A 17,834-nucleotide genomic window follows, 5' to 3' on the forward strand; every position below is an offset into this window, starting at 1 on the left:
CCGGGAATGGGAACGGGGCATTGGGAATGGGAAACCGGGAATGGGAATGGGGCACTGGGAATGGGAACGGGGCACCGGGAATGGGAAACCGGGAATCGGCACTGGGAATGGGAAACCGGGAATGGGAACGGGGCACTGGGAATGGGAACGGGGCACCGGGAATGGGCACTGGGAATGGGAACGGGGCACCGGGAATGGGCACTGGGAATGGGACACGGCACTGGGAACCGCCACCGACACCAGGACTGGCACCGGCACCGGGATCGCGGGAATGCGGCGGCGGCGGCGCTGGAGACGAACGCTTTTATTGGCACCGGAGAGTCCGGTGGGCGCCTGGCAGCACCGGGGCCACGGCGGAGCTGAGGCAGCAGCGGCGCAGCCCCGACCCGTGGGGACACCGGGACGCGCTCAAAGGACCGGGACCGGGACCCAAAGGAGCAGAGGCACAACCGGGATCCTCGGGACCCCCTCACTGGGCCGGCGGCGCCGGCGCGGGGGCCATGGGGAAGCTCTGCCGAGACAGGAGCGACACGGGCGTGGATTTTGGGGGGACACGGGTGGGATTGAGGGGCCTGGGGGTAGCTTTGGGGGTCACGGGGTCACAGCACCGGCATGGGGGTCTGGCCTTACCGGGGCCGGGACCGTGTGGCTCTGCCCACGCCGCCGCCGGACACCTGTGAGGAGCAGAACCGGTGGCACCGGGGGCCAGGACAGCCCTGCAGGGCGGGGTGGGGGTCCCTGGGTGCTGCCTCCCCGGAATTCCCGGTTCTGAGCCCCCTGCCCACCTTGCCAGGCCACGGCCACGGCCGCCAGCAGCAGCAGCAGCCCCAGGACGGCGGCACCGACCGAGACCGGGAGGAGCCAGGAAGGAACTGGAAGGGAGAGAGGGTGGGGGGGGATCACCGGGGTCCGGACCGGGATCCGCGGCAGGGATCAGCCCCGAGGTGGTGCCGGTACCTTCCCGCAAGGCGCCGGCGGTGGGGGGGAGTCCCGTGGCCGCGGCGTCGCTGGGGTGACACTCGGCATCGCCCAAATCTGGGGAGAAAAACACCAGATTTGGCTCCGCGGCACCCCCCGGGTGCGGGAAGGGGATTCCCCCCGGGATGAGCCCCCCCCCCCCACCCACCGGAGCTCCCAATCCCGGGGCTCAGCTCTGACTCCAGCCAGACGCTGCCGTTGTGGCTCCGGTACCGGCACCAGAAGCACCGGGCGGCTCCGGGCAGGGAGAACTCGGCCCAGTGGTGGTCGGGAGCGGCCGGAACGCTCTGCACCGGGAGCGCCGAGATTCCCTGGAAAAGCTCAAAGGTGCTGCCGGAGAAGCGTCGCGGGGCCAGGCAGCGGATCCGGGGGGGACCCAGGCCCGGGGGCATCCGGAGCACCAACGGCGCCGGGAGCAGCCTTGGCGTGGCCATGGAACGGCGGGAATTGTGGCGGGAATCCTGGCGGGAATCCTGGCGGGAACCGTGGCTCATCTGACTCAGGCACGAGGGAAACGCCGCGGCCACGAGGAGCAGAAACTCCAACCTCATCCTCCTCCTCCTCCTCCTCCTCCTGTGGGAGCTCCCCGGGAACGAGGGATGAGCCGGAATGTGCCGGAATGCGCCGGGAAGAGCCGGGCGGCGCCGGGCCGGGGATTCAGGGCGCAGGAAGGAAGCGGCTGCTCTCGGCCCCAGGAAATGAATTTTTCACCCATTGCGCAAAAATGGGCTTTTTGTACCCAAAGCTCCGAGCTCGGGGGGGGGGAAATGCGGATCCTCCAGGCTGGGAACAGATTTCCGGGGCTGGCGCCTCGAGTTGTCGCGATCTTGACATGAAAGGGATGGAAGGAGGGACCCTGGACCCCCACATCTGCCCCAGAGACCCCAAAATCTGCTCCTGGGTCCCAAAATCTACCTCAAGACCCCCCAAATCTGCCCTAAAATCCCTCAAATCTGCCCCACACCCCCAAATCAGACCTGCACTTCCCCAAGTCTGCCCCCAGACCTTCAAATCTGTTCCCATTTTTCGCCCTGGACCTGAAAATCTGCCCCCAAATTCCCCTCGGCTGCCCCGGGCCCCGCGCGGTGCATTGTGGGACTCTTGCTCCGCCAGGCGGCGCCCGCGACCACCGGGGCTACGGAGGGGGCGGGGACAATTTCGCGCTGGCCAATCAGAAGTCAGGACACAGGGGAGGGAACAGCCAATGAGCGCAGAGGACCCAGGGGGAGGCCGGGGGAAGAGAGGACCCCGCGCCGCGGGCGGCCCCGGTGCCGCCTGAAAAACTCCCGGATCAGCGACTGGGACGAGTCACCGGGATCAGTTACCGGGACCAGCCGCCGCAATCAGTTACCGGGATCGCCGCTGGGATCAGTTACCGGGATCGCCGCCGGGATCTCGGATCAGGCGGGGTCCCGGGGTCACCTCCCGCCTCAGGCGGCGCCGCCGGCAGCCCTGGGCGGGGCCTCCCTGAGCGGCGTCGCGCGGCGATGGCGGCGCCCGTGGCCGCGGCTGATCCCGAAGGAATTTTGACCCCAAACTGTCCCGAAATCCCGGATTTTGCACGTGGACCCCGGAGCGGGGTCGGAAGGGGAGACCCCCGGGATTGGGGGTGAATCCCCGCGGGAGCTCGGGTCCGCATCGCGGCGTTCCAGGCCGGAGGGGTGAATCCCGCCGGGACGGGCGGGGCAGAGCCCGCAGCCCCCCCTTCCCGGGCGGACCGACGCAAATAAATTGAACTTCGGGCTGTTTTAACCGTTATCCATGAAATTCTGGGGAGCGGGAGCGGGACAAGGGCGGGTCCCGGTGGGAACGCGGGGAGCTGCGCCCTGAGACCCCCCCGGGAGCCCCCAAATCCCCCATCCCCCCCCAAGGGGGAAAAGGGAGGGGAAACCCCCCCCCACCCCCAAATACCACACATCTCACTCGGTTTTGTTTTTTTTTTTCCCTTTATTTGGATTTTTTTGCCGGTTTTTAGTTCATTAATGGGACGCGGAGCGGAGGCACTTCGGGGGGACCCCCGGGGGGGGGCCGGAGCCGCCCCCCCAAAACCGCCCCCGGCTCGTTAATGGATTAATTGGCCCCCCCGAGCCGGGGGGTCGTTAAGGCACCGGGGCCGGGGGGGGGTTGGAAAAATCCATATTATTGCTGGGCCGGGAAGTTTTGTTTTTGTTTTTTTTGTTTTTTTCTTTTTTTTTTTTCCTGGTTTTGGTTTTTTTTGGGTTTTTTGTTTTGTTTTTTTTTCCTTTTTTTTTTTTATACAATTAATACAAGTCTGTAAAAATATTTACAACCTCGGCTCCCAGCCGGAGCCGGCGGAGTGGGATTGGGAACACGGGGGGAGAGAAGGGGGAGATGCTTCCAGAGCAAACCCCCCCCTCCTCGCTCCGGGAATTCCCCATGGATACGGATCCCCCCTCCCCCTGCCCCGGGACGCTGCGGCTTCCCGGGATAACGGAGCCTGGGGGGTCGCGGCTTCCTCCTCCTCCTCCTCCGCGGGGTTATTCCCGAGAGGAAATTCCTGAGGTTCGCGGACCGACCGGGAATTGGGTTCATTAGTGAATCCCTCTGGGAATTCCAGTATTTTCCCCACCTCTAAAAACCCCGAAGCTCTAAAAAAAAACCCCCAAACCTGGGCTGCGGCAGGGGAGGAGCCGTGGGCGGGTCTGGGGGAGAATCCCCAAATCCCGCGGCGTTCTGGGGAATATATTCATACAAAACTTGTGGGAGGGGAAGAGGAGGAAGAAGAGGAGGAAGAGGAGGAGGAGGAAGGCAGAGTGGGGATCGGACCATCACCCCCTCGGGCCATCCCGGCGGGAGCGCCGGGAATTCTGACAAAGTGCAATATTCCCCCCCCACCCCAAAAATCCGTCACTGTCCCGGCCTGCGCCCCGGACGGGCTGGGGGGGCTCCGGGAGCAACCTCGGAGCTGCCAGGATCAGCTGCTGGGACCAGCCATGGAGCTGCCACCGGCCGGGATCAGCCCCGGGATCGGCCCTGGGATCGGCCGGGGGGTTCCGGGAGGGCTGCGAGGGGCTCAGGGTTGTTTTTCCCCCGTTCTCCCCCGTTCCGAGGGCGGCGGCGGCGGCGGCGGCGGGGGGGCGGATCCCGCGGATCCCCGGCAGCTCCGGGGTTAATCCAGCAGGGACGGCTCGGCCGGGCGGATGATGGTCGGGCGGCTCGGGGCTGCCGGGGGTCTCCTGCGGGGCAGCGGGGGGCTGAGAGCCCGGCAGGTTCCGGTGGGATCCTCGGTGGGACCCCCCCGGAGCAGCCCCCACCCCTCAATCCCAGCCCCCCGCGCTCGCTCCTCCCGGGATTGTCTCACCTGGGCACTCCCGGTGGGATCCCGGGCGGGATCCGCGCGGGCCGGGCGGGGATCTGGGGCGGGGCCGTGAAGGGGTCGCTGGCGGCGGCGAAGGGGCCGAGGCGGGACGGGATCGGGGGCGCGGTGAAGGCGGGCGGGCCCCCCCCGGGCAGCGGCAGCAGCGGCGGCGGCCCCGGAGCCGGGGCCCGGAGCGAGGGGGGGCGGCCCGGAGGGAGCAGAGCCGAGGGTGGCCGGCGCTGCGGGGGGGGGGCTGGACATGGAATGGGATTGGTCATCCGGGAGGGAATGGACACGGCCCGGGATCCCCGAACCCCCACGGGGAATCCCCGGGAGCCGGGGGAGCGATGGAAATCCCACTGGGAACAAGGGAAATCGTCCCTGGGAACACCCTGACATCCATGGGGACACCCCAACACCCACGGGAACAGGATATATCATTCTGGGAAGAAGGGAAATCCCACAGGAACACCTCAAATACCACCTCTGGAAACATCCCAGACCCCTGGGAATACCCCAGTCCTGCTGAAAACACTCTCTGGAAACACCCAAAACCCCTCTGGAAACACCCTCAATCCCTCTGGAAACACCCAAAACCCCTCTGGAAACACCCAAAATCCCTCTGGAAAGACCCTCACCCTCCCAGGAACACCCTCAATCCCCTGAGGACCCCTTGGAAACACCGCAAACCCCTCTGGAAACACTCCAGGAACACCCCGAACCCCCCCAAATCCGGCAAGAAACACCCTGAACCCCCCGAATCCCGGCGTTCCCACCTGTGTCCGGCGCCGGGCTGCAGCCAGGTGTCGTCCACGGGCGGGGGCACGGGCGTGGACACGGTGCTGGTGCTGATGTCGCCGATGATGCCCAGCGCCTCCTTGAGCGCGTGGTACATGCGCAGCATCTCGTCCCGGCGCTGCGCCTGCTCCGCCGACTCCTCCATCAGGCTGTTCTGGTCGGATGAGGAGTACAGGAACGCCAGGAGCTCCGAGAGGATGAAATCCTTGGTCTGGGAAGAGAAGGGAAGGGCTGGGCAGCGCTTTGGTTTGGGGGAGAGGCCGGGAACGGGAGCGGATCCGTGCGCAAAGCGAAGCGTACGGAATTGTTTGGGGTGGGAAAGCCGGGGAGCGCGCGGAGTCCGAGCCTGGAGCCGCCCTGATCCCTGTCCCCACGTGCCACATCCACAGGTCTGAGGCAAGGCCAAGGGATGGAAAACTTCCCGTGGAAGAGTTCCCCAAATCCAACCTGAACCCCACCCCGGCTCCCCTCGAGGCCGCTTCCTCTCGTCCCGTCCCTCGGGAGAAGGGATCAACCCCTGCCTGGCTCCATCTCCTTCCAGGGAATCGCTGGGAACCCCTGGAGCCTCGTTTTTCCAGGCTGAGCCCCTGCAGCTCCCTCAGCTGCTCCCACAGTTCTCCAGATCCTTTTGCCATCCTCCAGCCCCTTCTCCCTGCTCCCAGCCCTTCCCCGCTCACATTGTTGATCATGAGGTGCATGATGGTCTTTGGCATGAGGTCCCGGATGGATTTGTTGATGATCGCGACGTAGGAATCCACGAGGTTCCGGATGGTCTCCACCTGCCGCTCCAGCTGCGGATCCATGGAAAAGGTGTTTTCCTGAGCCCCGTCCTCGCTCTCCGTCTGGAAAAGCAGGGAGTGAGTTACCAGCGGGATCGGAGCGACTCGGGGAGAATCCCCCCCGTTCCCGGCCTCAGGAATGACTCGGATCCATCCAGCGGCACCCTTGGGAATTCCATCCTCTCCCTGGCATTTCCCAGGGGATCCCAAGACCTGGACACTCCCCCCAGGAGCATCCCAGGCCCAGCCCTGGAGGGATCGGGAAATGCGGTGGGAATTTACTTGGTCTTTCTCGGGATAAACTCCCGCCCGGAGGAAGGAGGCTTTCCAGCTGTCCACGTCTTCCTGGGAGTCACAGGCCAGCTCGATCTGCCGCAGGTCCTTGTACACGTTCCTGCGGGGCAAGGAGCGGAGCCGGGGGTTGGGATCACGGACAGGGTCCCAAATCCCAGCGGAATCCCAGTGATAGTATCGGATAAGCCGCCGCTTCCCCTGGAGAGTTCCCCCTCTGTGGGGTCCCAGCCTCCTCCAGGAGGAGCTGGGAGCGGTGCCGGGGTCTGGAGGAGCGATGTCCGAGGGAAGGGAAAATCCATGAAAACCAGGAGCCCGTCAGCAGGGAGCGGCTCCAGAGCGATCCCGGGATTCTGGGAGGATTCCCTACCTCTGCTCCGTGTTGAAGATGGCGAAGACGTGTTTGTTGGACATGAATCCCTTCTCCACATCCCTGATTTTCAGATTATCCAAAGGCAACATGTACTTCTTCTCCTTCTCCTGGAAAAGGGGACCAGAGGGAAGAAGGGATGAGCTTCCTTAAGGCCAAGGAGGGGGAATGAACCCCTGGCTTCGGGAATGCAGATCCCAAACTCCCACTGGAAGAGGTTCCCCAGGAGATTCCCAGCCCATCCTGTGGAGCCTGGGATGGGGGAATTGCTCCTGAATCCGCATGGATCCCTGGTGGTGCCACTCTGCCTTTCCCAGGGATGATTTGGGATTTGGTCCCTCCGGCTCCGTGGGCAGCTCCGGGATGGAGCTGGATCCCCCCCGGAGCCCACCCTGCTCCCAGCATGGATCCCCAGGAATGTGGCTGGAGCCTCGGAGCTGCTTCCAGCGAGGGGCCGCCGGAACGGGAACATCTGGAATTGTTTAGAGCAGCTCCAGCTCCACTTTGTCTCCAGATGGTCCCAAAAAGTGACGTTGGCCTTTGTGGAGAGGCCACGAACCCGGAGCCGGCCCCCCCCCCCCCCCCTCCCCACACGATTTCCTGAAAAACCCACAGCACTTTTCCAGGCGGGATTCGGTGCCGGCGGCTCTGCCACGTCAGGAGGAGACAAAGCCGCTGCCCCGGGACTGAGATCCCCCCGAAAAACGCCCCCAGAGCGCCCCGAGGAAGCGGCCGGGGAGGGGGACGGGCCGGAGGACGCCGCAGGATGATCCCAAGGGACACGGGAATTCCGGGCCGGCGCTCCCAGTGTTCAGACTACCTGTTCAGCTGGGAAGGGATGTACAGTAGTCTGCACATTGGTTACGCCGGCGCGGGCGGCGCCGCGGGCGGACCCCGCAGGTGAGCGGGAATCGCCCCTTTCCCGGCCGATCCCAAGGGCTTTGCGCGGCTTTTTCCAGGGGAGGGGTCGGAGGGGCTGTGCCCCCCTCCCTCGGTGTGCCTGCAGTGCTGGGGCCACTCCGGTTCTTTAGGGACTGGGGGGGTCTGGGAGCGAGGACAGAGCCTCATTCATCCCACGGCCACTTCCCATTCCAAGGGGCCCCCCTGGAGAGGCCCCGCAGGAAACCGGGATGGCTCCGGGCGGGAATGTGCGGGGGGATCAGTGATTTGGGGGGGGGTTTAGGGGGCTCGGGGAGTGCCCAAGAGATTCGGCTTTGCCTGGAGGAACAAAGGAAAACTGGGCCGGGATCCCGCGCACCGCGCCCGGCCGTTCCCGGGGAATAAACGCTGTGTCCGTGTCTCCTTTTCCTGAGCCTGTGCTGGGCTCTGGCCCCTCCTGAGCCCTTCCCCCCCTGAAATCCCGGGAAGGGCCCCCCCACAGCCTCGGGTGACGTCAGCGGAGGCGCGGGATCAGCGGGATCGGGGGGCGGGAACGCTGGAAAACCCGAAACTTCCACGGAGGAGCTGGAGCTGCCTGGGCCCTTTCCTGGGGGAAGCCCTGAGGAACCACTCTGGGAACGAGGGGGATCTGGGGCACCCCGGAACAGCCAGAACGGGATGGAGCCATTCCCAGCTGGACCAGCAAGGAATGAACGAGCAGCAGCCACTCCTTCCCAGACTCCCAGCAGGGAAAAGGGGGGAGCTGCTGGCTCCAGCACCCCAAAACCCCGGGAAGTGAGGGAATCAGGGTGCATTCCCGGCTGGAATGTGACTTCAGAGGATGCCAAGGTTTGGGAACAGGGAACTCGGGATCCTCTCTGGTGATAATTAACCCTGAGCGCTAATCACGCCCCCATCCCAAGGATCTGCCCCTGGAGCCCTGGGAATGGCAGATTCCCTCCCCACATTCCGTTTTTCCGTCCGTACCTCCTCGTCCTTGTACCAGGACAGCGACTCGGCCGTGAGCACGAACCAGTACTCCTTGGAGCCGCCCTTCATGATGCTGATGTTGTTGATGGTGAGCCAGCCCCTGCGGATCACCTGGAGCGCGCCGGAGCCGGGGGGAAGGAAGGAGAGGTCACGGACGGATTCCAGGGGCAGCCCCCAGAGCGATCCCAAAGCCCGGCGCATCCTGAGCCCCCGGCCCATGGGGAAGCTGGGAGCAGGTGGAGGGGACGCCTGGAGCATTCCCCGCTCCCAAAGCTGGGTGGGAAAAGCTGCCTGGGCCGGCGAGACAATCCCGTGGCTCTGACGGATCCAAACCCAAATTCCCGTCGCTGGCAGGGAGGAAAAGCTCCAGCACCCCTTGGATGGATCCCACAGCCCCAGGGATCCACGGACGGATCCCAGAGTCCTGGGGAATGCCCGCCCAGTGCTGAGGAACATCCCACTGGGAATTATTCTCCAGGACTCTGGGCAGGAGGGAGCTGGTGGGGATCCACCGCGGATTCCAAATCCCAGCGCTTCCCTAGCCCAGCTGCTTCCCTGTATCCCAGCATTTCCTTACCCCAGCACATCCCTACCCCAGCACTTCCTCGTATCCCAGCTGCCCCACCCTGGGGTTATCCCACCACAGGTTAGTGCCAGGGGCTCACGGGGTCAGTGGGAACCGCGGCCGGAGCAGGAACAACCCTCGGGAAGGGGCAGAGATGGGTCGGACACGGAGCTTGTCGTGGCTCCAACAGGAACACCGGGATCCCTCCGGAGACGAGGGGATTCCGGGTCCCTCCGGTTTTCCAGCACCAGAGCCACGACAAATTCCCGGGGCGAGGAAGGAGCGAAGCTGGAGCTGCGGCGGAGCGCGGACGGAGCGCTCCGGGCGCCAGGAAGGACGGAGAGCCCGGGAATTGCGGGGGGCGGGGGAGGGATTTCACCTCCGAGAGCCCAATTCCCGTTTGGGAAGGATCTCGGGATCGGATCCAAGTGGGTTTTAAAGGAACGGAGGCGGGAAGGGGGAGAGGGAGGAGTGGGGAGGATCAGGGATCGGGAAAGGGATGGGAGTGAAGTGAGGGGGGCCAGGGGGATTACTGGGAAAAGGGATCAGAAGGAAAAGGGGCTTGGAAGGAGGGAGGAAGTTCCTTTAAAACTGATGGATTCTGGTGAAAACTGGGATGGTTTTGGGGCTCCCATCCCGAATTCCCAGCTCTCCCCCCTTCCCGTCACGATCCCGTCCCACAGCTGGCGAGGGAACGGCCCTGCCCGGAACTCTGGAGGTTCCTGGGGTTTTCCAGGAACGTCTGGATGGTGCTCAGAGGGAATGGAAGGGTCAGAAAAAGACCCTGAGGAGTCGGGAAAAGGCTGGAGCTGCGACAGGGATTCATGGAGCAGGAGCGGGATCCCAGGCAGGCCCAGCAGCCTCATAAAATCTGTATTTTTTGAGGAATAAAGGCATTTCTGTGCCAATCCACGGCCGCTTTCCCATGGGAATGTGGTGACCGAGGCCAAGGAGCTTCACCTGCCACTGGCTCCAACATTCCAGCTTCATCCAGACGCAGGATCCATGGGATTATCCTGCTTTTCTTGCCCATGGGGAAAACTGGAAAGGAGGGCTGAGGCCACCCCGAGGCTGTAAATCCCAAACTGGGGTTTGGAAACAATTCCCTCTCAGCCACTTCCACGTTCCTGGAATGGCAATGGGCCCTGAGCGGGGAGCAGTGGGACCAGGATCCATCTGGATCCCGGGCAGGGAATCACTGCCCTCCCTGTCCCAGGAGGAGCTCCGTGGGTGGAATGCCAGGGCTTGGAGCAGCCAGGCTGGAATTCTGGTGTTGGCTCAACCTCAAATCCCAAAAAAAGAGGGAATCTGGGGGAAGTCGTGAACTTCAAGCCCTCCCCTCCATGTATTCCCAAAGGAATCAAGGGAATCTCATCCCTCCACAGCCGTTCTGGGCTAAACCAGAAAGATTTTGGATTCCTGCTTCCCAAAGGCTGGGAAAACCAGGCACGGGCTGGGATCACCCCAAACCCCCTTTTTTTCCTGGCTGTGGGAAGAGCCAAGCGGGGACAAAGCTGATTTCCCCCGGCAGATCCCGGCTGCTCCCTCTGGGAATCCCGTCCCCCTTCTCCCACCAGTGTCCTCCATCCCGGGAAGCGGGAGGGCAGCGTTTCTGGGATTGGGAATGCTGCTCCTGGCAGGGCCGCCCTCGCCGGGTGCTGTCCCGGCATCATCCCGCTCCGTGGTACTTACCAGGATCTCCCCCTTTGGGCGCACAAAATTAAGGGGGAAAAAGACAAAAAAAAAAAAAGCAGGAAAAGGAGACAGGACAGGAAGGGGGAGGAAGCGGCAGGAGAGGGAGAGAGCGGGAAGCACAAAAAAGGGAGGAAAAAGCAGAAAAACAGCAGAAGAAAACCCGTTACATGCTATTAATGATCATTCCCAGCGTTAATCCCTCGGAGCGGCTTCCGGAGGGAGCGAGGGCCCGAGGCCGGGGAAGGGGCACGGCCGCTCCTGCTCATCCCGAAATCCCCTCGGGAGCAGGACTGGGGGGACACGGCTGCCGGGACATCCTGGTGTTCTCCGGGGACATCCCGGTGCTCTCCCGGGACATCCTGGTGCCCTCCCGGTTCCCAATCCCTCACCCCCCACTCCCGGGGCTGCATCTCCCGCCTGGTTTATCCCAAATCCCGCTGGTTTCAGACAGGAATTCCGCTCCTGCTCTGCCCTGGAGTTCCGGCTTTTCCATGTCCAAGCCCGGCCTTAACTACAAATGCTTAGGGATGGGCTTGGATCCCACTGTCCGAGCTCTGGACCGGACATCCCGGAGGGCCGGCCCTGCCCGCTGCGGGGAGCAGGAATTCTGGGAGCCTCCGGCCGTACCTGGTTCGGGATCGCTCTCTTCTTGTTGGTCTGTGTGTTCCGCTGCTGCGCGCTGCGAAACGGGGAAAAAAACGGCACTTTTAGGTCGGGAGGAGGAAGGCGAGAGACAGACGCTTCCCGCCCGGAACACCGCGGGGATGAGCCGATCCAAAGGGGGGAAATTCCAGAGCCCTTTCCCGAGGTTTGCCCAGGAGCGAGTGCAGACAGGGGGGACGGGGACACCGGGATCTCCTTCCTCAGGGATGGGCATTCCCAGGACAGAATTCCAGAGGGGGAACGCCGAGCAGTGGCTGCAGATTCCCGAGGGAATTCCCAGCCCGACCAGCGAGAACCAGGAGCTTCCAGAAACACCTAATTCCCCCCGGATTGGGATCGAGCATTACCTGCACCAGAGGGAAAGCTACCTGTCTCTCCTGAGCACCGAGGGGGTGGAACCGTTAGTCAGGAGCGGGAACAAAATCCAGGAAATCCGTTAAAATTCCATCGGGACACCCCGGAGCAGCACACGGGGGGACACACCCACCCCCGGGAAAGGGGAGCCACGGGATGGCTTCCCCGACCTGCCAGGATCCGGGGATTGGGGGCTCCCTGCTTGCCCTGATCCCGACAGCTCTGCCCAGATCCCTGGGCATGGATGATCCGAACTGGGAGAAGCTCCAGGCTCCCAGTTGTACTGGGAGGGGAAGCAACCCAGCTCCCAAATCCAGAGGAGTTCTCTGGCTCCCAGAACCAAAGGAAAAGCTCCCTGGTTCCCAATTCCAAAGCTGAACTGAGAGGAGAAGCTCCAGGATCCCAAAACCAAGGCTGAACTGGGAAGAGAAACTCCCCAGCTCCCAACTCCAAAGGAAAAGCTCCATGGTTCCCAATTCCAAAGCCGAGGTGGGAGGAGAAGCTCCAGGATCCCAAATCCAAGGACAAGCTCCCAGCCCCCAGCAGAAGCCTCCCCAGCTCCCGGGGGCAGAGGGGAAGCTCCCGGCTCTCCCAGATCCCGGGGGAAGCTCCCAGGATCCCGTGGGAAGGGGGAGCTGCCGCCGGTACCCACCCGGTCGCCACGTGCTGCTCAGTGAAACAGCTGGGGCGGGAGAGGATCGGAAGAGTCCGGAGAGATAGAGAGAGGTGATGGATCCAAGGAAAAACAGCAGAGAGCAGGAGGAGAGCAAGGAATGTGACCGGAGGCGGAAAGGAGAGACAGAGAAAAAAGGGGGAAGAGAGAAAAAAACAGGAGGAGGAGTGTAGGAATTTAAGGAGCGGAAGGGGGGTGTGGGAGTCTGGGAGGTTCCCAGGTGTGGGGCTGGAAAACACCGGGAAAAGTCACGGGAATGTGGGACAGAGCACAGGCAGCGATTCCCGCTCTGTGACAGCTCCAGGGTCGTTCCCACAGCCCAAACCATCGGGATTCATCCAAATTCCTGCGGCTGGAGCTTTTCCCAGCCCCTCTGCTGTATCCCAAACCTGAGGGAAGCGGGTGCCAAAGGCGCTGGTGTGGATGGGGGTGTGGGAGACTCCAGTTTCCCGCAAGGAAAGCAACCCCCGCAGGCCGGGCATGTGGGAATTCTCCCCCCGGAACAGGACTCACTTGGCAAATCCGATGAAATCCTCGTGGTTGGTGTTGATGTAGGAGAGCTCGATGTCGATGAGTAGCAGGATCTGAGGGAGTTGGGGGTTAGGGAAGGCGGGAATTCCCGCAGGAGCGGCGTCGGGAACGGGGTGGGAGCTCACCTGGTCCTTGGTCTTGCCCTCCTGCTCGCGGATGTGGGTGGTGACGATCCGCTCCGTCTCCTCCCGCAACCTGGGGTAGGAACCGAGCTGAAAAAGAGGGAAAAGGCCCAGGAAGAACCGCTGCGGATGGAGCGAGGCAGCAGCGGCGGCTCCACCCTCGATTCCCCACTAAACCCCACAGATTCCTGGCCCGGAAGCTGCGGAAGTGATTCCCGTTCCCACTGTTCCCAGAGGAGCCGGGCGGGCTGTGGGGCACTCCCAAAATCCCAGCCCACCCCTCAGGGAACACAAGGAAAAGCCCAGGAATGCCCAGTTTGATCCCAAATTCTACCAGCAGGGGATTTTTGGGTGGAAGGAGTGGGGAAGGGGCTGGAATGGCTCTGGCCAGAGATCCCTCACTGGTGTCACTGGGCTGACCAGTCCCTCACTGGGCTGACCAGTACCTTACTGGTGCACTGGCGCACGGTGTTGATGAGCTCCTGGATCACCAAATCCACGCATTTCAGGCACGGCTCCTTCAGCTTCACCACCTGCTTCTTCACAATGGCCTCGAACGCCAGGTCCGGCGTGAACAGCCCTGTCCTGGAGCCCACGGAGCGGGAAAAGCGGGATCAGAGCGGGACTGGGATGGGAGGGAGGGATTCCCTGATCCCAGAGAGCGATTCCCTGCTCCTGGAAAACTACTTCAACCTCAGGAGAGCAAATCCCTCTTCCAGGAGAGCAAGCCCTCGCCTGGGATGCTCCAAGCAGCCCCTGGATCTGGGAATTGTCTCCAGGGAAGGCTCCGTGCCCGATACTTGCCTCACCCCATGGATGTTCTTGATGGCGTAGCTGATCTCCCGCCTCAAATCCTTCTCGTCAAATTCCATCTGCCGGGAAAGGGAGCGGGAATCAGGACTGTCCCATGGTCCAGCAGCTCCCGGCCACAGAGGGACCATCCCGGAAAGACCCATCCTAGGATGGACCATCCCCACCATCCCTGGAGCATCACCAGGCTCCAGTCTCGAGGTTTTGATGGAATCATGGAATGGTTTGGGCTGGAAAAGCCTCCAGAGAGAGGGAGGCCTCTGGGGCTCCGTGGGAGCTTGGCCCATCCCACCCAGACCCACAGGAACGGGCTGGCCCCACACTGGCCTCACCTTCACAAGCTCAAAAGGGAACCTCTCGTGGAAAATCCGGTTGATCCTGGCACCCCCGGAGAGCTCCAGGGTGTCTACCTGGTCTCCTGAACCCTCGATCCGCTTCTCAAAGTCCAGCCCAAACTGCTGCACCATCCTGGGCAGGAAAATTGGGAATGAGGGGCTCCCAGAGAAGAAAATTCCCCAAATTCCTCCAGCTGGGGCGGGGGGGAGAACAGAAAATCCGGCTTTTTCTGCGGCGTGGGCGGGTCAGGGATGGGCAGGGCCAGCGCTGCCACTTCCCAAGGCAAGCAGGGAGCGCAGGGATGCTCCGTGGGCATTCCCAGCAGAGAGGCTTCCCCCGGCCCTCCCCTCTCCAAGGAGAGCGACTCCCCGAGACAAACAGGAAGGGCGGAATTCCGTGCTGGGGATATTTCCAGCTGGGAAAGGCAAATCCCTTCCAGCTGGAGAGGAACCTACTGCAGCAGGGCTTTGGTTTTCCGCGCGGGGTCGTCGGGGCGGAAGTTCTTGTACTCCTCCACCTCCTTCTCCAGGGAGAGCAGCTGGCTCTGGAGCTTGCTCCGCAGCGAGGGCAGCGTCTCCCGGATGTGGTTGGTGAGTTGCTGCCGAGGGATTGGGGAAAACTGAGCCGGCAGCCCGGAAAAAAAGCGGAAAACTCCGCTTTTGCGGGCAGGAAGGGCGCAGGAAGGGGCTGTCCCACCTGGTTGAGGACCCTCTGGAGGTGCGGGGTGCCCATGCGCTCGGCCATGTGCCGGTAGGCCGGGTGCGACAGGAAGAACTTGCGCTCGGCCGCCAGCGCGGCCCGGATGTCCTTCTTGCCATCGATGTCCTTCTGGCTCCGGTTGACCACCCCGATGTATCCTGGGACAGCCAGGGACATGGGATGGGACACGGGATCAGGATGTGGCCGGAACGGCGCAGAAAGGCCACGTGGTGACATCGTGGGGTGGAAGGGGGACACAGGGACAGGGGGGGACCCAGGGAAGGGCACGGGGCAGGGGTCACACAGAGTGACTGGAGGGGGACGCGGAGGTGACCCAAGGGACATGGGGTGACCCACGCCCGGCCGCACCTCTCCGCAGGGGCAGCAGTTTGTTCTCCAGCACGTCCCGGGCGTCGGTGCCTTCGTCCATCAGGTCCAGCTTGGTGATGACCCCGATGGTCCGCAGGCCTGTGGAGCCAAGGGTTGATCCCAATTAACCCCAGCCTAACAAGGTGGGACACAATGGGCATCCAGCGACTGGAGAGGAACCCCTGGCCCTGCCGGGAGAGGGGACAGGGAGGAAGAGGAGGAGGAGAACAAGGAAATGGAGGATGAGGAATGCAGAGAAGCCCCTCCAGCCCCAAATCCTGCAGGCCCCTGAGCCACGACAGCCCCCAGCACATCTTGGAGCGACCCCCGTCCCTTTACCCTGCGGATCCACTTCCTTGGCCATCTTGAGCGCGTCCGAGTTGGCCAGGTCCATGTTGGCCGGCGTGACAGCCAGGATGAGGCTGCTCTCCCGGCTGATGAACTGCAGGATCATGTCCCGGATCTGGAACTCGATGTCCTGCGGCTGATCCCCCACCGGCACCTTGGTGATCCCCGGGAGGTCGATCAGCGTCAGGTTCAGCACTGCGGGGACACGGGCGGGGTGAGGGGAGGGATCCCCGCTGCCGGATCCGCGCTCACACCCCTGCTCCGGAGCTGGATTCCCAACGGATTCACTCCGGGACAGCCCCGTAACCCCCAAAGCTGTGTCAGGTTGCACACAAGGAGCAGCCGGTGTTGGCTTTTAGGGCGCCCAAATTTTTCTGGTTTTCCCGGAGTTTCCCCTCACCGTGTGGGGAGTACACGCGCAGGTTGATGGGCACGGGGGAGATGCCCTTGTTGGTGCCTGTCACCCGGTCGGTCTCCGCCTCGATCTCCTGCCGCACCTCGTCGAAATCCGTGAATTTCTTGGATTTGCAGTGCAGGAACTCGGCATATTCTGGAAGGGGTGGGGAATGTTGGAAGCAGGGAGTGTTTGGCAGTGCCAGGGCAGGATGGGGACGGATGGATGTCAGGGGAATGTGGAGGAGGGGCTGGAGGACACGGGGAAGGCTCCCTGGATCCCAACCCGCCCCAGGAGAAGGGATTTCGACAGCTCTGGGGCGACAGATGGTGCAACTTCCTTCCTCCTTTCCTCTGTGGGGGGAGAGGGGAAACCTCAGCCCTGCCTCACCCTCCCGCCCCTTCCAGGGCTGGGATCATCCTGACACCTCATCCCTCATCCCACAGCCCTTATCAACCATCCCAGAGCCCTTATCGACCGTCCCATCACTCAAAGTCCGGCTCTTCCCAACCCCCCCTCAGCTCCCGGGAACCACAATGGCTCCAGGAGTTCTCTAGAGGCTTTGGGATTAACGTGGATGCAGGGATTTTTTGGCAAGAGGTTGGTTCAGGGGAAGGGGATGAAGGAATTCTCCCCGGATATCAGAATGGCTGATGTTAAGACGAGGAAATCTGGTTGGGAATATGAGTCACCCCCGTGCCCAGCTCAGCATTCCTCGGTTTTCCTTGACGTTCCTCCGGCCTCCCCAGCATTCCCAGGCATTCCCAGAGCTCTCCCCCGCATTCTCCCGTGATAAGCAGGGGAATCTGGGAATGTGGGGGCAGCGGGATGGACCCGAATGTGTCACGTGGGAGGGATGCTGTGTGCAAACCCCCACGATTCCACCCAGAATGAATTCCCGGTTTTTCAACCCCATACCCGTCTTGGAGAAGATGAGCTGCAGGATGAGAGGCCGACGAGTGACAATTCCAGAGCCACGGGGAAGGAAATCCCTGGAAGGGATGAAAAGATGGGTCAATAAATGAATTAATGCTATTGATTCCTCCAGCACTGGAAAGTCCTGGGAAGGGACTGGAGGCACTGGGAAGAGTGGAAAGGGCTTGGGAACACATGGGATCAATCCCTGCTTTCCTGGGGGAGAGAACAGGACAGTCCTGCGAGTGCAGATCCCATGGAAACCCGGGGATTTGCAAGGCAAAGGTCCCACAGAATTCCTTCTGGCACTGGTGCCTGGAGCTTTTTTTGGGGAATTCCGCCTGGAAAAGGCGCTGCTCTGATGGGAATTTTGGGCTGGGGCTGTCACCACCCTTTTCCTGAGCCCAGGGCAGCGGGAATGGGACGGGGAAGCGCCTGCTGGGAAACGGGAGCAGTAACTCCCTGGGAGCGGCTGGGGCAGTCCCGCAGGGATTGACGGAACCCTTGGGCGGATTCTCCGCTGGGCACGGAGGTGGCATCGCCCAGGGAGCGGCTCTGACAGGAACTGCCCGGCCTGGACATCACGGCAATGACCACAACGAGATCTCGACTCCGTCATCCTGATCCCGGCAGCGCGCCGGAGCTCTCCGGGAAAACCCCGAGCCCTGTCCCCAGCAGCCCCGGGATGAGGGTGACGGCCCCGGAAAAGCACTTCCTGCCCAACCAGGAGGACAGGTCCGGCGGGAAGAGCCCCTGGACAGCCCCGAGCAGCTCCCAGGGTGGGAAAAGGTGGAATAAACCTTGGGGAGGCCCCGCTAAGCCTGGGACAGGGAGTGTTCGTCCCAGGGGGAATGTGCATCCCAACGGGAATGTCAGCCTCAGGGTGACTCCCACAAGTGAGGTCCAACACCTCTGGCTTTGCTGCTCCCTTCTCCCAGCCCTGATCCCGGGGGAAA

General features: G+C 62.8%; 2 protein-coding genes across 9 annotated transcripts; both read right to left on the bottom strand.

The window, feature by feature from the left end:
• Window positions 1-289: 289 nt before the first annotated feature.
• LOC121661034 lies at window positions 290-2,004 on the bottom strand. 2 transcript variants are annotated; one of them, XM_042020752.1, is made up of 5 exons: window positions 1,127-2,003; window positions 958-1,035; window positions 786-872; window positions 631-674; window positions 290-511 (listed from the first exon to the last, which is right to left on the bottom strand). In XM_042020752.1, exons 1-5 carry the CDS (start codon window positions 1,527-1,529, stop codon window positions 470-472), a joined length of 654 nt encoding a protein of 217 aa, XP_041876686.1. In that variant the 5' UTR covers window positions 1,530-2,003; the 3' UTR covers window positions 290-469. The 2 variants fall into 2 exon arrangements, with proteins under 2 accessions (XP_041876686.1, XP_041876684.1); XM_042020750.1 differs by having other exon boundaries at window positions 631-872; window positions 1,127-2,004.
• Window positions 2,005-2,335: 331 nt separating this feature from the next.
• Window positions 2,336-17,535, bottom strand: DNM2 (dynamin 2). Of its 7 annotated transcripts, XM_042020746.1 has the most exons (22): window positions 16,882-17,534; window positions 15,970-16,119; window positions 15,561-15,764; window positions 15,222-15,320; window positions 14,850-15,010; window positions 14,609-14,751; window positions 14,150-14,285; window positions 13,812-13,879; window positions 13,454-13,592; window positions 13,011-13,097; window positions 12,868-12,938; window positions 12,334-12,363; window positions 11,292-11,343; window positions 10,662-10,673; window positions 8,402-8,515; window positions 6,536-6,645; window positions 6,157-6,268; window positions 5,773-5,937; window positions 5,074-5,306; window positions 4,301-4,550; window positions 3,950-4,175; window positions 2,336-2,373 (listed from the first exon to the last, which is right to left on the bottom strand). In XM_042020746.1, exons 1-22 carry the CDS (start codon window positions 17,495-17,497, stop codon window positions 2,351-2,353), a joined length of 3,201 nt encoding a protein of 1,066 aa, XP_041876680.1. In that variant the 5' UTR covers window positions 17,498-17,534; the 3' UTR covers window positions 2,336-2,350. The 7 variants fall into 7 exon arrangements, with proteins under 7 accessions (XP_041876680.1, XP_041876678.1, XP_041876677.1 ...); XM_042020744.1 differs by lacking the exons at window positions 2,336-2,373; window positions 12,334-12,363 and adding an exon at window positions 11,696-11,704 and having other exon boundaries at window positions 2,911-4,175; window positions 16,882-17,532; XM_042020747.1 differs by lacking the exon at window positions 2,336-2,373 and having other exon boundaries at window positions 4,010-4,175; window positions 4,301-4,549; window positions 16,882-17,529.
• Window positions 17,536-17,834: the final 299 nt, after the last annotated feature.

This window comes from Corvus kubaryi, unplaced genomic scaffold (genome assembly GCF_017639235.1).
Source record: "Corvus kubaryi isolate FWS band 111438036 unplaced genomic scaffold, C.kubaryi_AGA036_p1.0 37045, whole genome shotgun sequence".
In the NCBI taxonomy this organism is placed as follows: Eukaryota; Metazoa; Chordata; class Aves; order Passeriformes; family Corvidae; genus Corvus; species Corvus kubaryi.